The 25,236-nt window shown below is 36.6% G+C and overlaps 1 protein-coding gene across 1 annotated transcript; it reads right to left on the bottom strand.

Annotated features, from left to right (window-relative positions):
• Window positions 1-3,725: 3,725 nt before the first annotated feature.
• Window positions 3,726-22,891, bottom strand: LOC128546443 (PE-PGRS family protein PE_PGRS33-like). The gene is made up of 2 exons (XM_053516960.1): window positions 22,862-22,891; window positions 3,726-4,517 (listed from the first exon to the last, which is right to left on the bottom strand). The coding sequence occupies exons 1-2, from the start codon at window positions 22,889-22,891 to the stop codon at window positions 3,726-3,728; spliced, it is 822 nt and encodes a 273-aa protein (XP_053372935.1).
• Window positions 22,892-25,236: the final 2,345 nt, after the last annotated feature.

The following is a 25,236-nucleotide window of genomic DNA, read 5'->3' as shown; positions in this document are numbered from 1 at the left end:
TGCTTTGCTCCAGACATTGTTAGATTTATCAGGTAGATATTTTAATACAAAATCTATTACTTTGACATTGTGTTGTTTATTTTCTGTGTGTTAGAATAACAGACGAGAAAAGCTTTGTTTTGTCACACATAGTTATTGCCTGTCCCCCACATCCATATCCCGCCCTCATCGCCTAAACACAGATACTCAAAGTGACAGAAGAAATGTAACTCTAGGTTTTAAGATATCAGCGAAGTTTTTGAGTTGCGTCCCTTGTAAGAATGCCCGTTAACACGCACAGGAACATCTGTATCGTTATTAAACTACATCAACTAAGTTCAACTGTTACTTCAATTCAACATTTACCGCAAGACAAACAGAAGTCCATCCGCTTATTTTCTATATTTAAAGTACAAAAGTTTCAATTTTGTGGTATTTTTTTTTACCGTTCCCGGCGTGACGGGAAAGGCTAATGCGAGGCAGTATCAATATATAGAATTCAAGATGACACTTGGGTTGTTTGGGTTGTTTCAGTGACACAATGACAGTCGCTAAATTATTCTGTGCAGAAACCGCGTTGTAGAACCAGCCTCTGTATCTACCCGCAGCATTTAAATGAACCCAGCTATATTAGATTAGTACGGCTCGCTGGGCCGCTTATCTTATTTCATCTATACCATCTGTGACAACAGAATAAATTATTCATTAACATGCGACTATAACCGATTTCAAGAAAGGAATGACTATTGACCCCCATTGTAAATATGGACGATTTTTATATAAAAATATCGATTGAGAGCGCCTCCCAAACTACTGACAAAGAAAAAAGTAGTCCGGTCAGAAACAATAGTTTGCATACAGAAGATTAGGATCTAACTTCCAAATTTTTGTAATGTCAGTTTAGTAAAGTAGAGTCAAGTAAAGCGTCATACTGGCTTATGTGACACCTACATACATTGAACTACATTATTCCCCGATTCCTGTGAATGAATGAATGAATGAATGAATGAAAAGAAAGAAGACAGAAAAAAATGACAGAATCAATGGTGATCAGTGATCGTTATTCATGTTACGTGAGGCAAGAACTTTATGACTTTTGAATATTTTATACAAAAGCCGCTTAAACTGATGTAATGAAACGTTTTATTGCTTTTTTTTATCAATGAAGCAGCGAAATCCTCTATTAATTTCTTACAAGGTATGGTTACAAATGTATTTTGAAAAAAAAAATCAGCTGTAATTTTCCATTGAAGAGAAAAAAAAACTGTAAAATTTAAAAATGGTTTGTTTTACATATATATATATATATCTTTAACGCGTGAACACATCTTACATAAAGTATCTTAATAAAAAAGTCATTAAGATCAGAATTTAAGATTTTATTCATATAACTTTTTCTGTTTCACTTTAAACAAGTTCAGTTATGCATAAATATTTGTTTTAGATAATCGCGTCAACAGAAGATTATTTTTAATACTGAGATTTTTTTCTGTATAAATCCACTCCAACACCAATTACCGGAGAAAAAATCCGTATCACTTTCTAACATCCTTAAAAATTTCCAAATATTTATATTCAGGCTTGCGGCTGTGCACTAACATTTTAATTAAATGATTAGATAACCAGCGGCAAATTAGCATATCTAGATAATATCAGATTTAAAAACACGCCAATTCTGTGAAACAATTATATAGCGATTGTCTGAACGTAAAGGCTCGTCTACACTATTCAAGAAAATCTTGTAGGTCCCATAAATCACTAGATAATTTATATCTTGTACAAGCAATTAGTACTTTGCAATATTTCTTGAACTTGGAAGACACATTAATTTTAAATGGAGGGAAATCATGACAGGTAAATAAAAAAGATGGCCGAAATGATACCGGTACAAAGTGTTTATAAAGATAAAATTTTTGTACATTTAAAAATGAATCATTGCTGAAAACATTGATTGAGAAAAACTCTAGTTGAAGTGATACTGTCCAACAAAGCTACTTAAAAGATATTATTTCAGGAAATATGATAAAATAGTCATATTTTGTTAATATGTAACCTTGTGAGAAACATCATTGATAATGTAAAAAAATACTTTTTGAGAACACCGAACTTGCTGATGTTACTCTTCCATTGGAGTACTATATATAATTTTATCATTGAATTATATAAACTTGGCTTTTGAGCATGTCATTCAATTAAAACATCATTTTTTTCTGCTGTCCACACTGCCATGTTTATTGTTAAATTATCAAAGCCAAACATTCAATGATGGTTTTATTAGATCTCAATACACATTTAATGAAAAAATGTAAACAAAATACCATACTGGGCAGGTGCTCCTCATCAAAAACCCTTTATCAGAGCATCTGACAGCACTACCATCCAAGAAAAATAGGACGAGTTCTAAACGCTACAAGATCTTGTAGCCGAAAATTATCTGGAAACTGCCACTCAAAAAGACACTAATGGGGGACACAATGTACTGTCTACACTATACAAGTTGCTGTGATTTATATCTGGTGCAAGTTTTCTTGTATAGTGTAGACGACCCTTAATATTGTCACATGGATTTTTACAACAACTTATCAGCGTGCTGGGCTTGTAATTATGCTCTGCTGTCTTCACTATAACTACTCTCAGACCCAGGTGTCAGTTTAATACCACAATATATGTTCTGGCTTAAGTTTTTTTTTTTTTTGATATGTTTTTCTTGCTTATACATTTCTATACATTTCTAACGCTTTTCCTGACAAAAATTTGGAAATAATTAAATTCGTTGAGCTCCATTTACCTCGTGTTCAAATCCATACGCATGCGTTGTGAAATAAGTCTACTCGTCCTGATAATAAATCGAGGTACATCATGTTGTAATGTTCTGTCTGAAAACAACAAAGTAATAATTGTGTATTTAATATTTCGAGAGAAAAAAAGCAAAAACAAAAACAAAACGATACAGGTGTACTAATCAAGAATGTCCCACTTGAAAAAGATGCTGAGCACGTGCAATTTCGATTTCTTGAAATGTGGCAGGCTATTAAAACACACTTAACGAAAGAAATCATAATAACATATCTCAGGAACCAGTGATTATCCTAAAACGAGAAAAGAAAATAATCATAGGCCGCAGAACTGGTCATAATTTATATGTAAAACAAAAACTGACCAGGCTGACATATGAATGGAATTTTGACCTTCCCGATTGACATCTTGAAATGACCACCATAGCTACGGCTCATAATTATGTACAGATAAACATAGCCCGATGTATAAACACAACAATGACGATTGATGAATTAGGTAATTTGTCTGGACCTTGTAGGAATGTCTGCGAGAAAATAACTTCCCGGCAATAAAATTACATTTATTCCAGTCGGAATATGAAGTATTGTATGGAGAGGTAGATTTGTGATTAGTAATGAAATATAGCTTTTTGGAAAAATAATATGTATGGGAGTACCGTGACGTTAATAAATATTGTTTTCAAGGGATCGTACTTGTAAAAAATGGGAAGACCTTCTAACCTTTGTATTGAAAGTAGATCCTCTAAAGACCACTAAACTCTTCAAAAACAGGCTACTTTTGTTCCCGAGTCTATTCGGTTTTACAGGATTTTTCGGTGGGTTGGGTTTAGATTTCTGCCCTTTGCAATCGTACAGCACTGAAGTGATGGTTGTTTCTCGAAATATGGCACCTCGTATGTATGGTTTTCTCTCCGAAAGATGAAACAGGTTCAACAGTATATGAAATAGTTAGAGGCTGTCTCCACAGCCGACCCGAGCCTCCACAGCCGACCCCAGCCGACCCGAGCCTCCACAGCCGACCCGAGCCTCTACAGACGACCCGAGCCTCCACAGCCGACCCGAGCCTCCACAGACGACCCGAGCCTCCACAGCCGACACGAGACTCCACAGACAACCCGAGCCTCCACAGCCGACCCGAGCCTCCACAGCCGACAGCCGACCCCAGCCTCCACAGACGACCCCAGCCTCCACAGCCGACCCCAGCCTCCACAGCCGACCCCAGCCTCCACAGCCGACCCGAGCCTCCACAGCCGACCCGAGACTCCACAGACGACCCGAGCCTCCACAGCCGACCCGAGCCTCCACAGACGACCCGAGCCTCCACAGCCGACCCGAGCCTCCACAGACCACCCGAGCCTCCACAGCCGACCCGAGCCTCCACAGACGACCCGAGCCTCCACAGACGACCCGAGCCTCCACAGACGACCCGAGCCTCCACAGCCGACCCGAGCCTCCACAGCCGACTCGAGCCTCCACAGCCGACCTGAGCCTCCACAGACGACCCGAGCTTCCACAGAGGACCCGAGCCTCCACAGCCGACCCTAGTCTCCACAGACGACCCGAGCCTCCACAGCCGACTCGAGCCTCCACAGCCGACCCGAGCCTCCACAGACGACCCGAGCTTCCACAGAGGACCCGAGCCTCCACAGCCGACCCGAGTCTCCACAGACGACCCGAGCCTGCACAGGCGACCCGTGCCTCCACAGCCGACCCGAGCCTCCACAGACGATCAGGAATAAACTTTATATACGAAAGTTAACAATTTATAGACGAAATGGTCAACACAAGTAACCATTAGTTCGTTAGATCTGAAAACTTCTTCATTAGTCGAGCTAATATGGAAAATTTGCATTCCAGTCATGTAATACTAATCGTGCAGCTTAACCACGAACCCTAGGCACGAGTCGAAATAACCGAGACCAGTCTAACATTCTGGCATGTGATGCACAGTTTTTAACATTGACCAGTGACGCACAGTTTTATTACACTAGAACGGCAAACAGAAAGCGGATCCGATATTTACTCAAATGAATTTCAACTTGGCGCAACATTGAACTGTACATTATTTGTCTGGAGCGAAGTCACTGCTAGTTTTGTTGAACATGTTTGTTCTGCTTTTTGGCTGTGAATATCAAAATAACGGAGACATCATACTTATAAATTCAACATATGTTTGCAAATTATATTATATAACCATAAACTATATGCAATGCACCAGTATGACTTTAACAATTGTGAACAGTTTATGGTAAAAACATCACAACATCAAATAGTTGTACAGTGATGAATCTTTGTTTCTTGCCACATCAGCGTTCATATATATTGAACTATTTTAGACGTATGCGACTTCCTGTCGGGAGGATTCAGGTTCGAATCCTTGGAGATCACGGTTTTGTTTTTTTGTTGTTGATATATTTGGGTGTAAACTATAAAGTCGCCAACGGTAACATATATGGGCGACCCCTTCAGTAGGAGTATAGTGCAACAAACAGGGGATTCTTTAATCCAGAAGCTTCCCTGGTTCTTTAGCGTGCCCGATACACAGGAATCTTGTTCTAATCAGTGAGTTTTTAGTTAGAGGAACGAGGGCTCGAACTCAAGACGCCTAGCTACATTGTCGGACAGTGTTGCGCCCGCTCCCTTTATTTTTCGTCAGGACTAACTAAGATAATATGAATACAAACATGCTTCAGTGAAGGAATTGTCAGTTACTTGAGGCGAAAACAAGATTAGATGGGATATTCTTTAAAGACAGACTTCTGGTTCCCTACGGATAGAATTTCAGAGTCGTATGAAACTAGAAAGAATTCCAAGAACACTGGTATAGACCTTAAATACCGTTGAAAAAGAGGATGTTACCAAACAAAACTAACCTGGAGCTAAACATTGATTCAGTCTGCATAATTATTTTTGTTCTAAGAAGGAATTCGTGTTCTGCATAGTATCAAATTTTGTAAAGTGAGAAACAGTGCTGCACCCTTCATTTCCTGTTGTTATCTACGAAATTTGCATAATATCTTTTATAGATATCGGAATTTTATACAATCAATGGAAATGTGCTACAACTGGTATTCCATATAGAGATATATATGAGGGATGTCCGAATGGTAGTCACTGAGAATGTCGTGGCTATATACCAGAATATATGTGCAGTCTAAACTTGCATATATTTGAGGGACGTTCGAATGGTAGTTACTGAGAAATCGCGGCTATATACCAGAATATATGTGCAGAATATATGTGCAGTATAAACTTGCATATAGTTGAGGGACGTTCGAATGGTAGTTACTGAGAATTCGCGGCTATATACCAGAATATATGTGCAGTTTAAACTTGCATATAGTTGAGGGACGTTCGAACGGTAGTCACTGATAATGTCACGGCTATATACCAGAATATATGTGCAGTCTAAACTTGCATATAACTGAGGGACGTTCGAATGGTAGTCACTGAGAATGTCGCGGCTATATACCAGAATATACATATGTGCAGTCGAAACTTGCATATAGTTGAGGGACGTCCGAATGGTAGTCACTGAGAACTCGCGGCTATATAACAGAACATATGTGCAGTCTAAACTTGCATATATCTGAGGGATGTTCGAATGGTAGTCACTGATAATGTCACGGCTATATACCAGAATATATGTGCAGTCTAAACTTGCATAAAGTTGAGGGACGTTCGAATGGTAGTCACTGAGAATTCGCGGCTATATACCAGAATATATGTGCAGTCTAAACTTGCATATAGTTGAGGGACATTCGAATGGTAGTCGATGATAATGTCACGGCTATATTCCAGAATATATATGCAGTCTAAACTTGCATATAACTGAGGGACGTTCGAATGGTAGTCACTGAGAATGTCGCGGCTATATACCAGAATATACATATGTGCAGTCTAAACTTGTATATAGTTGAGGGACGTTCGAATGGTAGTCACTGAGAATTCGCGGCTATATAACAGAACATATGTGCAGTCTGATCGTGCATATATCTGAGGGATGTTCGAATGGTTGTCGCTGAGAATTCGCGGCTATATACCAGAACATATGTGCAATCTAAACGTGCATGGTTTCCGCCACAAGCTCATCTGGCGAAAGCCCTGAGTAAAACATCCATAAGCACTGTTAAGTACAATATGATATCATACATCAAAATGTTCGTTGGGAAGGAGAGGGCGGGAGGGAATTGAAATCAGTCAGGATGGGCATATACAATGTTTTGTCTAGAACTCGCGTTGGTTACCAGTCAGATGCTAGAATTTTGAAAATGACTTTGAATTCATGGCTTGTGCGGATGTACACGTGTCGTTTAGACAGATTTTAATTCCGTAGCTTGGTTGAGAGGGTCCCCTGCATGTCCGGTACCTCGAAAATAATATTTTCATGATGAAGCCCCACGAATGAAGATGTTCAAGAAGATATAAATAAACTATTATCTGAAGCTTATTTCAAGTAGAAATAATGTTAAAAAGTTATTGATTTCAACCTTGTTAACTTATATCGGCCTAGAATACTGCTCAGCGTACATTATCAACCATGTGCATTTATTTGATTAAACTCTTGCATGCAGTCCGCTCGAGAAGTTGCTTATTTCGGCCAAGCAAATGACTCGTACATTATCAATCACGTGAAATTATTAACTCCAGTGTGTATTTTCTGCCAAATGATTACCATGCACGGCTAAAGCTGTCAAATCATCAGTATATCCTCCGCAAGACAATGAAATTCGGCAGAACATAAAAAGTACGAATAGATACTGTATAGCATCGCTTTCGTCACAAAGCGGCAGACAAATACATGTGGACAATAATCGTCCATTTCCAGGAATATGTCATATCTTTATAATGGAAAAGCAAAACAGTGACAACTAATCAATGGATACAGAAGAGAAAAAGAGTTTTATATTATGTAATACGTTCCCAGAATTGGATACATTAATCAACACTTGGCGTCCCAAGATGGCTATCTTTTAGCTAGTTCAAATGAGCCGCGCCATGAGGAAACCGACATAGTGGCTTTGCGACCAGCATGGATCCAGACCAGCCTGCGCATCCGCGCAGTCTGGTCAGGACCCATGCTGTTCGACAACGCTTTCTTAGGCTTTGAAGGCGAACAGCATGGATCCTGACCAGACTGCGCGGATGCGCAGGCTGGTCTGGATCCATGCTGGTCGCAAAGCCACTATGTTGGTTTTCTCATGGCGCGGCTCAAATAAGAAATAGATACTCCAACTTTGTATGCAAATCGTAGACTGTAAAGACATTTGGAAGAAAAGGAAAAAATACAGAAAGATACCGAGCTGCAATACAAAGAAATTGTAATATTTATTATACGGTCTTTTTTCAGTAATCGTCCTTTTAGCAATTCTGGCTCAGTTATTGGAATCTTACTCAATACAAGGCCTTTCTTCCTCGGCAACAAAGATTAACAAGTACATGCACAAAACTGTACGTTTTATTACTACTGTTGTTGTTGTTTTTGTTGTTATTTGAAATTTCATAAATTAGTTAATACCAAGGACAAAATTACAACAAAGTATTAGTGCAAAGATGTATTTTATCGAAGTTCATTAACTCGAATTCCGTGGCTACATAGTGTGGCCCTCGGATAATCCTAGAGCAGGGTTATATAGAATGACCGAGCAGCTTTCGCTATTAAAATATCACTACATGTATTTTAATCATGGTTTAGCCTAGCTCCCTGGCTGCATGGTTATTTTTTTTACTAATGATACTGCAAACAATTTTAAAGTAACTGTTAAGCCTCCAAAATAACACATTTTATCTGATGATTGAACAATGTTCGGAGTCAATTAAAATTACTTCCTCCGTTAGTGAAAAATGTATATACATGTTTAAGAAATATGACGGAACAAACATAGGGACGGGAGCCAGTGCTAGTTGACCCCATATGCCAAGGAAATATAGACTAACAAGAACTTGTAGTTATGAGTCCGGCCAAGATGGGGTACCTGGGTAGCTCTAGATTTTAGGGCAAGGTCACAGGACCTAGTTGGAGCACTTCCACTAGAATGTAGTATTCTTATAAATGTATATATCATTTTTGGAGTAGCTATAGAGGCTAGGGTAGTTCACATATAGATATATATGGTATCCTATATGCTAGATACAATATATGTATATGAAGGTACATGTATCCACTTCATATATTTACTGTCTTAGAGTAAATACTATAGTACCCCTTAAACATTTTTAGCCCTTGACGAACGCTAAAATTTTGCGGATAAAAAGGCAATATAACCAATCGAACTCGAAATGTCAATTAAATAAAAAGACTATTCTGTCCTTAATGCTCTTCCGTAAACTTTGATATAATTCAATGCATTTGAAACAAATATGAGTTACATCATTGTTGAATGGTGTTGTGTTATTGATTTCATTTATCAATAGAACACTTAATTTTGTTTAATCAAAAGAGCGCCGTATTTATCTTTACTCCCACACGTGTTTGTTAGAAAACTAAGAGAAGTTCATTGACCTATTCTGTTAACTACAGGTATTTGTGATTATGTTTTGAAAATACTTGAGCCGCGCCATGAGAAAACCAACATAGTGCGTTTGCGACCAGCATGGATCAAGACCAGCCTGCGCATCCCCGCAGTCTGGTCAGGATCTATGCTGTTAGCTTTGAAAGCCTATAGAGAAACTGTTAGCGAGCAGCATGGATCCTGAGCAGACTGCGGGGATGTCGGGCTGGACTGGATCCATGTTGGTCGCAAACGTACTGTGTTGGTGCTCACTTGATGAAAATATTGTTGTATACCATTCCTAGAACTCCAATGATGATAATACTAGTATTTTTTTTTTCGGAAGTGTATTGATTTGCTTCAGTTTTCTTTCATCAAAATTTGGCGAGATATTTCCCGTGTAGCTGCATTTGGAAAGAGTCCTAAACATTTATTACAATATGCCTTATCATAAGTTTAGTAATATCTATTGTTTCGCAAACATCAGTAGTAAACAGAAAACGTTGTTAAAGCAAGATAATCGCTTGATATCCGACCCACGTTCTCTTGTTCTAGATTAGATAAACACAACTTGCGGTTATCTAATTAAGACTACTGGAATTTCCTTTGTTTCGCAAGCTGCGTCCGTTCCTGTCTGCTATTGTGGAATTTTCTAGTAGAAAACAACACTTTTTTTAATGCACCTGTATATTCTTTGTTTGTTACAGTTTATAACATAAACTCAATGAATTTATCAATTTATACAAGCATCGGCTATGATAAAACTCCTCTGACAGACATACTGTCTGTAGCCATTAAAATAACAAAATAACAAACTGAATGTGTCGTAATGTAACAGACAAAGCAAGTGACTTTGTCGCGAGTGTAAGAAATACACCAGTAAATGCATCACAGACTAATGCAACAGCCAATTTATACATTGATTTTAATTCTTCTGTAACGGACAAACACTGACTTTGTCGCAATGCTCCAACAGCGTCCCGATCAAATAAACCATGGTCACGATTCAAAGGGCATATCATTTAATTTTGTCACAATTTACGGAACAAGCGTTTATATATCACACAGACTATGTCGCTACTGAAATAATAAACGCATTTACTTATGTATTACTTTGTCGAATAAAGCAGTTAAAAGACATACACTTAAAACAGACACTGTCGCAATTATATGCACTTACCGTGTAAAATGTCGCAGTGTATATAGGACCAGTACTATAATATAAAATGCTCAGAAAGGACAAATCCATGCACTTATCACTGACATGGCCGTAATTTACATGTAAACGCCTGTATTTATTATTGACTGCGCCGTAATGTACAGGTAGACGCATGTACTTATCACTGACTGTGCCGTAATGTACAGGTAAACGCATGTACTTATCACTGAATGTGCCGTAATGTACAAGTAAACGACTGTAACATAGTGTGTCGCATTTTATAGTATAAATGACTTTGTTAAGATTATTGGACGATATACATGTGTGTGTGTATATCACTGGCTTTGTTGCAATTTACGAGGCAAACGAATATTCCTATAAATGGCATTGTCGCAAGTAGCGGGACACACGTGTAACAGTTTGTGCCGCAATTTACTTGTAAGCACGTGTATTTAAGTTTTACAAGACAAACGCATTTACCTGTATCTGACAGCTATTGTTGCATTTTACAAGACAAAGTCAACACACATGGCTGATTCTATAGCAGTGTGCATGACAAATACATTTGCTTGCAACTGGCTGTGTCACAATGGACAGGACAAAAGCATGTACTTTTCATTGACTGTCTGGCAATGTACATGACTAGTCTTGACCAAGCATGTACTTATCGCTCAATGTGTCCCAACATACAGGGAAAACGTAATTAATTAATGCAATTATCGCTGACTGTGTCGCAATGTCTAGGACAAGAGCATGTACGTTTCATTCATTCACTCACTGTGACACAATGTACATGACAAACTCGTATACTTATACCTGACTATGCCGCAATGTTTATCACAAAATGGTGTTTTGCATCAGAAAAAAATGGTATTTGGTTCTGTCAAAGCAATCTGCAATTGTATGCATTGATTATATTTGCCTGCTGCAGCGTCTTCACAGACACAATATAACATTATGAAACATGTTTGCGTTCAAATCAATAATTTCACATCATGAGAATATCATCTACAGACAGTATGTGAGAGGCAGGTTTTCCTAACTGGTACTAACATTGCTTGCCTGTACATGGATTTCCAATCCCGATCATCTGAATGTTAGGACTTTACAATATGTGGGTGCCATGTAATACCTCGTGAATTTTGACGCGCTAAAATCTTCAAATGTGTATATCTTTACAATATGAAATCAGGCAATGCCTCAATCGGGAATCGTTACAGTACATGTAGCTTATCCAGAAATGTGCGTTTGTATCAATTTATTTGTAGATTTTGGAATAAAAAAGAAAAATAATACTGCCCACTACGTCATGATATGCACGGCGTTGCGGTTTGGACAAGTTATGTGGAGGCCTATTACGCTCAAGGAAAAGGCGTATTCTTCCAAAAAAAGAAAAAGAAAAAAAAAACACCAAAAGAAACAACAACAAAAACCCCGGAGTCAGACGCACTGTGCACGTGCCGGAAGGACACATTTTTTAATTCGATAGTATATCTCATTCGGTATATATCGCATGTTACCGTAGAGGGATCGATTCCCTATTATATTCAAGAAAGCCCATATACATTTTAGAAGGTCTTTTAAATATATTAACATTGATAAAACCAAACTGATCACATGTCAATATGACTACAAAAATATATATAATAATAGGTCATTAAATGGACTAGAATATCATAATAAGAGGAATTCCCATGCAGCAAATGATTTTATGGGAACAGTGCCACAGAGCCTTAATATCTGTCTTCGAACTAATCTATGCCCTTATATCATATATGTGCAGCCCCTTAGCCACACAAAAATAGTAACCAGCCTAAAACGAATCAGTTGAAAAGAAAATCAACAAAAACAACAACAACATGACCTGCTCTCTTAAGGAGAGAGGTGTATGCAGTGTACCTTTCGGTATAGGGGGTTTTCCCTGGGTGTAGGCCCTGTGTGAAATTATAGATGGCAAGAAGAAAATGCATTCCTTTTGGAGACCTATATATCTTTGTGGTCTTACGCACTTTATTCCGTTTTATTTTATGTGCTTAGAGATAATACTTTTTTTAAAAATGCGTTTCTAATAACATGCATAATTAAAAACAATGTTACAAACCTTTGAAGATATTAGCGTTGAATGCCATCAGAGAAACCAAGTAAACTCTTTTCAAAGAAATATGCAATCCTTGCAAATCGAATGCAGTGCGTCTTGCACAACCAGGTTAGTCAGTATACCTGTAAGACACAACAAGTTTCACTACATTGCACTCGGAGACCAACAGAATTATATCCTTTGGAACGTTTCATTACAGGGATAATATTATATCCTTTGGAAAGATTCAGAACATGGAATCCGGCAAAACACAGTCATGGACACTACAGGACACTCGGCAATTTAAAATTGACAGAGCTATACACTGTATATCTTTTCTCATAAATGTGTAACTTAAAAATTCAAATCGATAGATTAAAACTTATTGATATTTTGCAAAACATAGGGCTTACATAGGAATTACTAGGTTTGCAGAACAAAAATCGAAACAGTTCATAATTTTATGATTGCAATGAAAAATGTTTGAGCAAGGGAACAATGCATTTAGAATAGAGTGGCTACAAGTCGTAATCAGTTTTATTCGATCTTTGGTTTTCAGAAGGTTGTTATCGAGGCATGCATCGCTAAAGGTAACATAGGAGGCATGGCAAATTAAAAGACTTTGGTGGGCCTCTCTTGAAGAGTTAATCTCCGTAAAACATAAAACATGCATCATCAATGATTAATGACACAGTTCTACCGATAATGTATTCTGTTCAACAGGCTGAGGTTTCACCATAAGCCTCATCGGGTTAATTTATCTGATTTTATCGGCCTTATCTAATTAATTTATCGATTATTGATAACAGTCAGACATTTATATTTCTAATACGCGGACTACTTTCAAAGGACCCGCTGAGCACGTGACGGGTATGAATAAGTTCTTGCAGGGAAGATAACTATCTCAGGTAGTAAATATTACGTTCAAACATGCATGAACATATTTTAGGATAAAACAGACGGATTACATTTGCTTGTACGATTTGAGTTGAAAAGTTAAGAACACATTTTACAAATGCAAGTCAGGTCCAGAAACAGGCGTGACGGGAGGTGCGCAGGACCCCCATCCCCGCCCCGCCACCTCCACCCATAGGAAGTCACCTATACTCATTAAGTTAAGGCCAAAAATGCACTGGTGGCCATCTTTTCATGCTTATATTTCTAAAATATCCAGGGGGAGACACCCTGATCTCCATCACAAGAGGGGATACCCTCACCATACCTACTACTCAGCACTGAGGGTTTTACCAAAATGGTGTCTGCAGTGTGGATATTATACCCCATGATCTCGATCAGCCCTCGTTCTCTCCCTACGTTCACTTTAATGACATTTGGGTACTCAGAATTTTTACCCACAGATGTACCATAGCATTTCTAGAGGGGGTCCTCTGAAACCCCTTCAGTACCCCTACCATACCCTCCCATACATACCCACAGAGGTTGAATAGCACTGAGTGGTGGAATACGACACGAGCCGGTGACGAAGGCCCAAATACTGTCATTAAATACAGACATGCAACTTTATCTTTTTTAATTAACCCTCACCCTGCTAAATTTCTATAATGAACTTGTCCATCTTTCAATTTGGACAGTGCCATTAACTGATAAAAGGGATGCGTACCAAAAAGATACGAACTAAATGGAGAACTGTGCAGGTCATGATCAGACTGCACGTATATGCAGGCACTGGTCGCAGCCGAAATAAGGGTTAACGGATTAATAAAATTTTCAAAGGAAGTCAATAACAATCAGTCTCTCGTCATACTCGTGATAATTTTATTGTATGTTAGAAAAATAAGCCTTGACACAGATGCTGCATGTGCGTGTCTTAACAGATTATCGAGCTTACCTTTCTGCATGAAAGCCACCAGATGCCGTGCATTTTTTTGTTGTTTACACGCAACATCTATGATAGAGGATAATGTGTTGATTTCTCTCTACAATAAAGAGACGGCATAAGGACATTCAGCGACGAGCTGTTACAAGTCATTCGGTCTTATATATGGGTTAATCAAAGCGCTGAAAGCACAGAAAGGTTGAAACCTTTCGATTTATAATCTGAAGAAAAACATGTGGTTCTGGTAAGAAGTTAGTTCAATAACATTAAACTTGCACAGGGCGCCTTTTAATATTTGGACGTTCAACATGTCCCTGTGTCAAGTTTAATTGAATGAAAACCATTTACATAGCAAAAATTCCAATCTTATTTTATCATGCCGTGAATTCCCGGTCAAAATTACCACTTTAGATTTTCGCAGTAGAGAACTGTGGCAAGTCTATATCTGCATGTAGTTTTCGTGTGGCTATCGGTGTGTAACATTAACGTATTCGCATTGACCGTTAATTATAGGCTATAGCATTTATATTTAACAAGTTAGAAGAGTTAAAGACCCACCAATTCCTAGTGGTCTACCTTTTCCTCCCACATGAACTTTGTGCAAATAATTCTGGTAATACTGGTATCATACAACTATTCTACAAGATGACAGGTGGACAAGCTCAGTCTGGTTTTCATAACTTCATCTGCAAACTTACTCAGTCATTCTCTTCTCAGAATAGTTTTATAAAAAATAGAATAATAACTATCTTACACTGTATATAGAAACAAAGTGTGATCTAAACTCACCTTAATACATGAAGTAACGCGCATACTACATTTAATTGAATAATATATTTAGTAATACATTGTCTTAGCCTTATATCTGTTACTGTCAAACTGTAATTAGACACTTGTTATTTCTCATTTCTCCATACAAAAATGTATAATTACAATTATGGAACAATCTGACTGAAAGTACTTGATCTTCTAAACGAAGATCCGAGAATGACCCATTCTTAATCGTCTTCTGTACATTTTGATTTCCAGAATTGCTATTTTTATTTTACGCAATTCTATTTTTGTTTATTTTAACCAATGAGACGATTTGTTTGAGTGTCAAAGATTAAGAAAAATGTGTAGGCTGTCAGGGACTCGAATCCGAGACCAGTCGCTTACAGAGCAAGTGCTCTACCGACAGAGCTAACGCTTTACCGACAGAGCTAACCGGCTGACACTTTACGTCATAAAAAATTTAACTATCAAAAACCCAGTCTAAATAAAGATTTTTTATTCTTACAAAATGTTGTAAGTAAGCCTTCTGTCTGGCTAACGGAATGGTCGTCAGAACGAGGCTATCAATAGCACGTTTTCAGATCCTAAGTATAGCGTAACAGGAGATGTACTTTAGTCAGACAGCATTATGGAAATACAAATGGTTACAGTTAGTTAGTGGTGTGTCTTTAAGGTAACTTGACAATAGCCACTACTGACCTTGACATTTTAAAGGGATAAGTACAATATATATAACTCTCAAAGTAAGAATTGAAGCTCAAACAAGAGATGGCACTATTAGTGACAAACGCCCCGAGGTTTGTCCAAGAATGCTACAGTTTGATGCGCAAAATATGCCAGAATAGTTAAGGTATGACTAATTTTTCGACAAGAGAAAAAATTTCTCCGAAGGTAACTTTGACCTTAGAGCTAGGGCCTGGGTCTTGAACATGACCACTAACTCATCATAGGGAAAATTGTGACAAATAATGTTTGATGATGGCAGAGTTATTGACTGGACAAGAAACATAAATGTTAGCTTTTTAATCTAAGTTTGACTTTGACTTTGAAACTAGAGATTTTGGAAATTGCGTCTGACACGTCAACGTTTATGCCATGTAATTTTAAAATGTCTTCATCGACGGAATAGGTATGGAACTGACAAGAAACACACCATGTAAACCGTTTAACCTCTAATGTGACATCGATCGTGGAGCTAGTGGTCTGGTTGTTATGCACGAGACGTTTTCTCGTTTTTCGGGGAATATTTCTGCTAATTAATTTCGAAATTTCTTGATTAATGACAGAGTTACGAACCGGATATGAAACAGACCCTTTTAACCTTTCACTTGACTTCTAAGTGTAAACTTGGTCTTGGAACGAGGGGTCTGGGTCTTGCGCGTAATCATTTTGTGGGGTCGAATCTACGTGAGTTTGTTTCATGTTTTGTCTTTGTGTGTGTGTGTGTGTGTGTGTGTGTGTGTGTGTGTGTGTGTGTGTGTGTATGTGTGTGTGTGTGTGTGTTTTCGTTTTCTTTTTCATTCCCATATTTTTTGTTTCATTCTTCGATGGTTTGTATTTGTATGTATGCCTTTATATAAAACAACAGTATGTTTATTATTTGCATGGCTTAAATGCATTTCATTTTAGTCAATATCATCTTTGATATAATGGTAACTTTTCTGACCTGCCATATCGGCTTTGATAGTGTTGTCACATAGTTCATGAAGGAATCTAAATGTTTACGAGAAAAAAAGTAATGTCGATGGTGAGTTTCGAACCCACACGGTAAAATATTTGTTTATCATGGACTGTATGCTTTACCACTGAGCTAATTTGCAATTGGTACAAAATCTTAGAATATTTAGATTGTAAACATGATTAATGACAGAGTTACGAATCGGATCTTAACCTTTCACTTGACTTCTAAGTGTAAACTTGATCTTTGAGCTAGGGGTCTGGGTCTTGCGCGTAACACATTGCCTCCTTATGGTAAACATTTATGCCAAGTTGTTTCAAAACCCCTCATAGATAACAGAGTTAATATCGGACACGTAAAGATCTATTATGATATGACTTCTAAATATGACACTAACTTTGGAGCAAGGGATCTGGGTCTTTTCGCGTGACACATTGTCTGATTATAGTTACCATTTATGCCAAGATATTTCAAAATCCCTCCATGGATAGCAGAAATATGGACCGGACACAAAAATAACACTGTTAACACCTTGACCTTGGAGCTAGGGTTCTCATTTTGATAAACATTATGCTAAGTACTTTAAAACCTCTTGAATGAATGGCAAAGTTACGATCCGGACACAAAAGAGACTGTTTGACTTTTAAGTGTGACCTTGACCTTGTAGAAAGGGGTCTGGGTGTTACACATGAAACGTCGTCTCATTAAGGTTAATTATTTATGCCAAACTATCCTCATGGATGACAGAATTACAGCACGGACAAGAATTACAAAGTTACGGTCGGCATTAAATCAAAGAACATTTCTGTAGTGTAAAAAAAAGTTATTTGCTGAAACATATTTAAATGATGTAAGGATGTTATCATTAAATAAAATCCTAAAATTATCTAATACAGTACATGCGTGAAAGAGATGCGCAGAAATTACTACCGCGAACGTCTTTAATAACAACATAATATATTAGACCCTAACAAAATCTGAAAAATAGATTCCTCAGAAGCAACGAGGACAAAACAAATAGTAAATATTGCAGACTCGATTTGTTGTTGGTTTAATTTGTACGCTAGTCAGCAGTGTACATGTATTTAGATAATTTACAACCATGCTTTGCACGGAATGAATTGCAACCGTGCTTGCAAAAGGAGTGTCATGGATCAGAGGGGTAGACTGGCTATATTCATACTAAAACCCGGCAAACTGTAAAGAAATCTAAAGTGGTAGGATATTCATGGCATGTGAAGTGTAATGTAGGAAAACTCTCAAACACGTAATATATTGGTTTACCGTAATTTAAACTGCACCAGCAATTACTTCCCCGACACATAACACAGAATATTCTAGTGTAATTTAATCAAATGTCATGAACAATACAACGCACTAGTAAAAAACTCTGCGGCCATTATTTAACGCACTTGTACCGCCGAATGCATGTAGACTAGACTTTTAAACTGCCTTTATATGAACTTATAACTTAATGAAATAAATTTTAATTTAACACAACCAATAAATGCTGGTTACACCCATCAATTATAATCATATGCACACTACACAGACAATACCTTAGTAACGGGCCGCGCTTTTTTTTTTATAAAATCCGACCATGAGAATACTTTTCGTCTACAATCATTTTTTATAATAAAGAAAACTGGACAGTTTCGTGTGGTGATGCAAAAGCGAATGGGTGTAAATTTCACTTTGAAAGTGAGGACAGGTCTTCGCTAATTTCAGTAAGACAGTATGTTCACTGTATGTGTAAAATAGGTTTTCTTTGTCCGTTGTTGGTATTTACCTATTACATTTTAGTCACTTCCACCGTGAACTTGTAAAACCTTCCGCAAGATATTTTGCGGAAAGGTCTACCGGGAAATTTATAAAATCTTCGATAAAACATCGGACTATATGAAATGTCAAAATTGTAAAATATTGAAGTCCGACGTTTACTTATCGAAATAGTAAGAAGTGGTATGTAACCTTCACTTTCACAGGAGCTGGTATTTAAGGCATGAAGGTAGTTATTCGCCGGATATACCACCATGGTCTACTCGAAATTGGTCTATATTAATAGATATTCCCGACTAGTAAAACCTGTTTTCACGTCAAATATCAGCTTTATTTATGCTTGTTTTTGTAAGGAAGAATGTCTGCTGATGTTTTAAGCTACATTATATGTTTCAAAAAGTTAGTCGAAGTTGTTTGGTAAAGTTAGAATAAAGTTTGTATTACCTGCTGTCTACCTATACCATATTTGCGTTTCCAAACAATGTTTATTCAACAGAAACTACAAACTCATTGTGTACATAAATGCGCTTCCCTTGTTTCCAAACTGCGCTTATCATTAAAGAAAGATAAAACAAACAAAAGTGTCATTGTGGTCCTACTGCTCACCAGGGTATAAAACGCTATTCTCTAAGTAATCAGATCTCCAATAGTTCAACTCCAATATTATTTATGTTGGCTATGTGTCAAGTTTTTTTTCTATAATTGAAAGTTGAAGCATATTTCCAAGAATTGCTAAATTGTGGTGATAAATTAGTAATTCAAAAGAATTATCAAGCGTAAATTAGAAGGATATGAAAATAATATTGTAAAATCAGACAACTACAGACAATGCACATCGTAATGTATCAGAATGCACTTACTGCAGGCACAACACCCAAAAATGTTCAACTCCAAACATTCAACACCTCAAAACTTAAACCCCAAGGTCATTCTCCAAGTAATCAGATCGCCAAGATTTTAAATTTGCTCACCTCCCATGACTGTTTGCTAGGTTTCAAGTTGTTTTTTTTTGTACAATTGCTAAATTGTGAGGCTTAATAGATAAATTAAACGAGAACTATGATTTGTTCTAGCAGGATTGGCATATAAGTGATAACTGTTCTGGAAAGGTTCAGAATTCAAAAGCTACACATGTATACCATCTTGGATGTACCTCTGCGTGTCGGTCTTTGGATTACAGTATGTTATAGCTTTTCGAAAACTAAAGAACAAATCTACAGTTGGCAGCAGGCAACAACAAATAATACATATTCTTGACCTAATCAATACTACTTTCTATGTTCACCAGTCTTTTGTACATATAATGTTTGAGTGAATGTTTTCTTGACAAATCGTTATGTATTAAAAAAAGAAGGCCACTTATTAAGAAGAGCCATTTTGTCGACTTCCACAAATCAAAAACACAATTTTCAGATATATAAAATAATGTTTTGACAAATAGGAATCTTATTCTTAACTTAGTCTATAAGCTAGAAGACATACTTTTAAAAGTATTTCTATGTAGCTATGTTAAAAGTATTGAGTAGAATAGAAAAATCTAATTATTTTTTCAAAATTTAACACGATATCACATAATACACCAACTTTCACAATTCTTGGAGCAAGGGTTGTATACTACACATTTCTGCGAAATCAGCTTCTTGTTTAGCCGACCCTAGAAAAAAATGTATTGATGTCTTAAGTCTTTAATTCATGGGTTGTTGTCTTTAAACTCCGCTACCTTGTTAAAAATGTTTGTACAAACGACCAACCCTGCTAAAACAACAGTAGAAGTCAGTTGTGGTCCACCAAGCTAGAAACTAGACCTATATCTACCCTAAGATCATGCTGTTTCGACTTCTATGCAGTTTTGAGATAAGAAAAAGAACTAATATTGAGACAAATATGTTATTTAACCAGACGTGCATTATGTTTCGTCATCAAAAGCACAAATTATGTCAATTACATGTATTGAATATTCTTTTTATATACTTAAAGGCACGATCTAGCGCCGCAGCGGCCAGAACTGATCCAAAATTTCTTTAATGATGTCCAGCAAATCCACTGTTCATAATTTGTACTACATGACTTGACTACATTCAACACATGTTTACTAGGCTAATAAGACAATCTTTTTGTGAAACTGATCTTCGATATCATGTAATAATCTGATAACATATTTATTATTATTATTATTATACCAGATTTATTGACTGGCTTGCCGGTCAATGTCAAAACTATTGGCCAGAGGTCCGAAGAATAGGTTTAACTATTGACCACTAAGCCATTCAATAAGTGTATATTACTCATCATAAAATTTGAAAATATAAATCGCCAGCCTATAGTTTGTGCTATATGATGTATATTCAACACATGTTTACTGGGATACCAAGTAAAAAAGTTCAAAACTAAAACATTAAAACTTAATATCCGATGTCATGAAATAAAAATTTTGACAACTGACCAGCAACCCATTTTATAAATGTATAAAATAGGTGGATTACAAAAACTTGTAATTTCGTTTCAGTGTCCTTCCTGACTCTTTCATATTAGTTTTGGTTAGTTCATATAATTTCTTAAATACTGTTTATTTTGAAAGAAACCTTTGTATATTTGTTTATGAAGTGTTTTTGTGAAGATTATAAAAACTCTGTTTAAGAGGAGTTAAATATTCGTTACATATTCTATCTGTGTTCATGAATAAATTAAATACCGGTTTCACTTGTTTTTTCCCTAAATATCAGATATCTCCAAGATCCCATATTCACTTTAATTAAAAAAAAATATTCAACATTGTTAAGCTTTTTAAAATTATTAGCCGTGCGTGTATTCGCGCCTCCGCAGTGTTGCTGCTTTGCTGTCAGAGCTGGGAACACGATCGTAAAAAACTGAATTTGAAGAAAAGTCTCAGAACTCCGGCAAATGATTGGTTGGTCTCGAAAATCTCGAAATTGTCCAATGGCAAGGCTGCATTTCGAACCTGGTTGCAATCTCAGTTTCTTTAATGCTTGGAACCTGATCTCGTTTTTTTTTTCGGTAACCAAAGGAGCAATAATAAAAAAGCATTGTTGCAATCCCGTGGGAAAGAACACCTATCTATGTGGTAGTCAATTAATCCTGATATATGAGTTAGTATAGGTCAATGAAATCAAAGTATCAAGATAAATAATTTGTGAATCACAAAACAAATGTTTGTTAAGGCGAAACATCTGCATCTTCTTTTTGTGTTATAATAGTCGTGTTTTTCTTCCTTCTGTACCAATTTCATGTCTTGTATGTCTTGTATCACGACGCTAAGTAATCATAGAGTTCAATTTTCTGATTGGTTGATTATGAGCCAAGTCTAGAAATTGACCAATGACAAGGCTGCATTCTGAGGCTGATTTCCGACCTACATGAAATGAAATTTAAAAAGAAAAAAAACCAAAAAAAAACTAAGTAAGACTTTTTTGAACCATCATAATGATGATCATTCAAATGTTGATTTTTTTTGTTTAAGAAATAATTTATAGCAAAAGAGTGCTTTAACACTATTTATGCACGATGGGCGATTATACGTCGGGCGTAATAATTTCACGAGGGCGCACCCGAGTGTATAAATAGTGTTAAAACACGGTTGTGCTATAAATTATTTCGATTCTAATATGCCTTTAATCTAAAACAGCAGATAAAATATAGAAGCGCTCTTTCTTGATCGCAACAAAAACTTCGACGTCATCGCACGTTAACGTGACGTCATTCTAGCGTAAGAGTGTTTTAACTGAGACAAGCATATTAGAATTAAGAAATAATATATCTCATCCAGTAATTTATCGTTGAATAAATCATTGTTTGGAGTTCAGATGCGAAGGAATAATATATAATAATACGCATCTGAACGACAAACAATGATTTATTCAAGAGAAAATCACTAAATGAGTTATATTATTTCGATTCTAACACGTTACCAAGGATTTTTAAGTACATCCTTGACGACATTCATTAAATATTTGCCCGTTTTCAATTGGTTTCTTTTCCAGCGCGCCGCTATGCCGTTTGACGCCATGACGTAATAACTGTGACGTCAAAACAGTGATTTATTGTATAATAATTCACTGTTTTCTGCCTTCTTTGTTTAAAGGGAATTCCTATAGTTTTTTTATGCGCATCTTTCTGCGCAGCCGACACTTTCTATGAAAAACTGAAATGAAGTCAACATTTGTTGCAACATGTGACAGACAACCTTAAATATGAGGAATCTTGAATGAAATAACATTTTTGATAAGTTTTATCCGTAATCAAATGTTGATACTGGTTTATGTTGTATTTACAAGTATCATACCTGACAGGTATCTTGCCATTTTTGTGTTTGTGTTTTCACATCGCATTTTAGTACAAAGACAGTGTTGTTCATATAATGTAAGACAATTGACTTAGTACTGATAAGACAATATCATCTTTCAGATTATTTAGTATTCAATTATAGAAGGAATTAAGAATTTTTAAAACTTTTTTTTTAACTTCTAGCAGATATACATGTAATCAATTTGGTCAGGTTCGCGCCATTTTTCGTCCGAACAGGTGTTGTATTCAAACGGTCTTTACATAAAATTTAAACTGGTGACCCATACATTTTTAGCCATTTTTATTCTCACAATACAATTATTCATATACAAGAAAAATAGGAAAAAATTCTATGAAACAGTTTTTTCAAAATTTAAAAAAATATTCTTCACTATGGGTATTTTTCATTGAAAAAAGTGAATAGGAAACAAGATTTATTTTTCATTTGTACCCATTATTGTAAGGATATAGTATTACAAATATGACTATGATATCTAATAAGTATATAATAAAATCTGTAAAAAGAATCAACCTTATTGTGTTGTCTTGATGTATATTTTGGTTGGTATTTATAAAAAAGCAGGAAATTATGAAAATGTTGAAAAATTGCTGGAAGTTTCAGCAAGAATGGGTGTGTTCAAAACAATTTTTCACAAAAACAAGCCTGGTGACCCATTGTTTTTATTTGTTCATTGTTTTCAGCACAAAATTTCCTATCATATATGTGAATTTGAAAAAATTCTATGAAAGGAAAAAAACTATAGGAATTCTCTTTAATAGGAAAATGAATCGGATCGTGTTAGAATTGGAGTTTAACGTCGTTTTTCTGAAGTTTAACGTCGTTTTTCAACAGTATTTCAGTTATGTAAAGGCGGGAATTGAAATGTTGAATATCTTCGTATACTCGCTCTGTACGATTAACGTTGAGATATAACGGTATTTAAGTTTTTTAAATAATTCACGGGTCGTGCGTTAGAGTCCCCGCTTCTCCTTTTTAAATAACTACCATTCGAATAAGAGATCCGTGTATGGGAGCTTTACACCTGACACGCTAAAGAACAAGATATGCTTCTGGAATCGGAACGTCTTCTGTATCTTGCAGTGTTTACGAACAGACGACTGCAGGAGTGTCTCATATCCTTTCCGCACCTGTAACGTAATATTTCCGCATCTGTAACGTAATAAAACGTACGAGCGTCTGGTGTCCCTTTCATGCGTCCGTAGAATCAACGTTTATTACAAGAAATTCATTTTAAAAGTTTGTCTGAAATGTCTAGGTCTGCAGCTCTAAAAAAAACAAACAACAAAAAAAACCCGGAAATATCTTACATCGGAAGCATATACTGATACTTCCAGACAACATCAAAAAGGACCTCTTGAGCGATATGACGAAGTTCCAAAAATTTCCATATACCCTTGTTCCGTTACGGACCCCTGTGGGATTGTTCAAATATCTTTTCGTAGATGAAAAGCTGATACGTCGTACAAAAGCCCAGGTACTTTCAAATACTAGTAGTTAGAAAGTGATGAAAATTGACTCCTTATTAGCAAAGAAAAAAAAAAGAAGTCCACGCGGCACGTGACCCCTGTATCGACCAAATTGAATGTAAATGTGACTTTCGTTTTCAACATTTCATCGGCAATAACTGAAGGTGGAGTGACATCATTTTCTGTGTTGTCAAAATCATACCTATGCCTGGCGAGATTGCATAAAGATATGCACGGTGTCCTATTATCAGTGGCGACTACAGTTTACTATCTCGCAACCACGAGGAAGGGACATAATGACGTGGGGCGAGATATCAAACCACGGAAACGAGTTATTATCTGGAACAACATACGTTAGCAATGGCCACGAGAAACATGTTCCCTTAGAGCTTCCACAAGTATTACATACAATGTACTATTTATTCTGTTTCTCATAAGTATACAATGAGGACTTGAATGAATCGCTTTGGCAGTAAACGTTTGCCAGTAGAAATTTGTCAATGTAAACATCTGTTTGACAGAGTAAATACGACAGTGTAAATATTTGTTTGACAGGGTAAATGCGACAGTGTAAACATCTGTTTGACAGAGTAAATACGACAGTATAAATATCTGTTTGACAGGGGAAATACGACAGTGTAAACGTCTGTTTGACAGAGCAAATACGACAGCGTAAACATCTGTTTGACAGAGTAAACACGACAGTGTAAACGTCTGTTTGACAGAGTAAATACGACAGTGTAATTATCAGTTTGACAGGGTAAATACGACAGTGTAAACATACGTTTGCCAGTAGGAATATGACAGTGTAAACACCTGTTTGACGGAGTAAAGTCGACAGTGTAAACATCTGTTTGACAGGGTAAATACGACA

This window comes from Mercenaria mercenaria, chromosome 10, assembly GCF_021730395.1.
Source record: "Mercenaria mercenaria strain notata chromosome 10, MADL_Memer_1, whole genome shotgun sequence".
In the NCBI taxonomy this organism is placed as follows: domain Eukaryota; kingdom Metazoa; phylum Mollusca; class Bivalvia; order Venerida; family Veneridae; genus Mercenaria; species Mercenaria mercenaria.
This window is presented reverse-complemented; position numbering and strand designations above follow the sequence as displayed.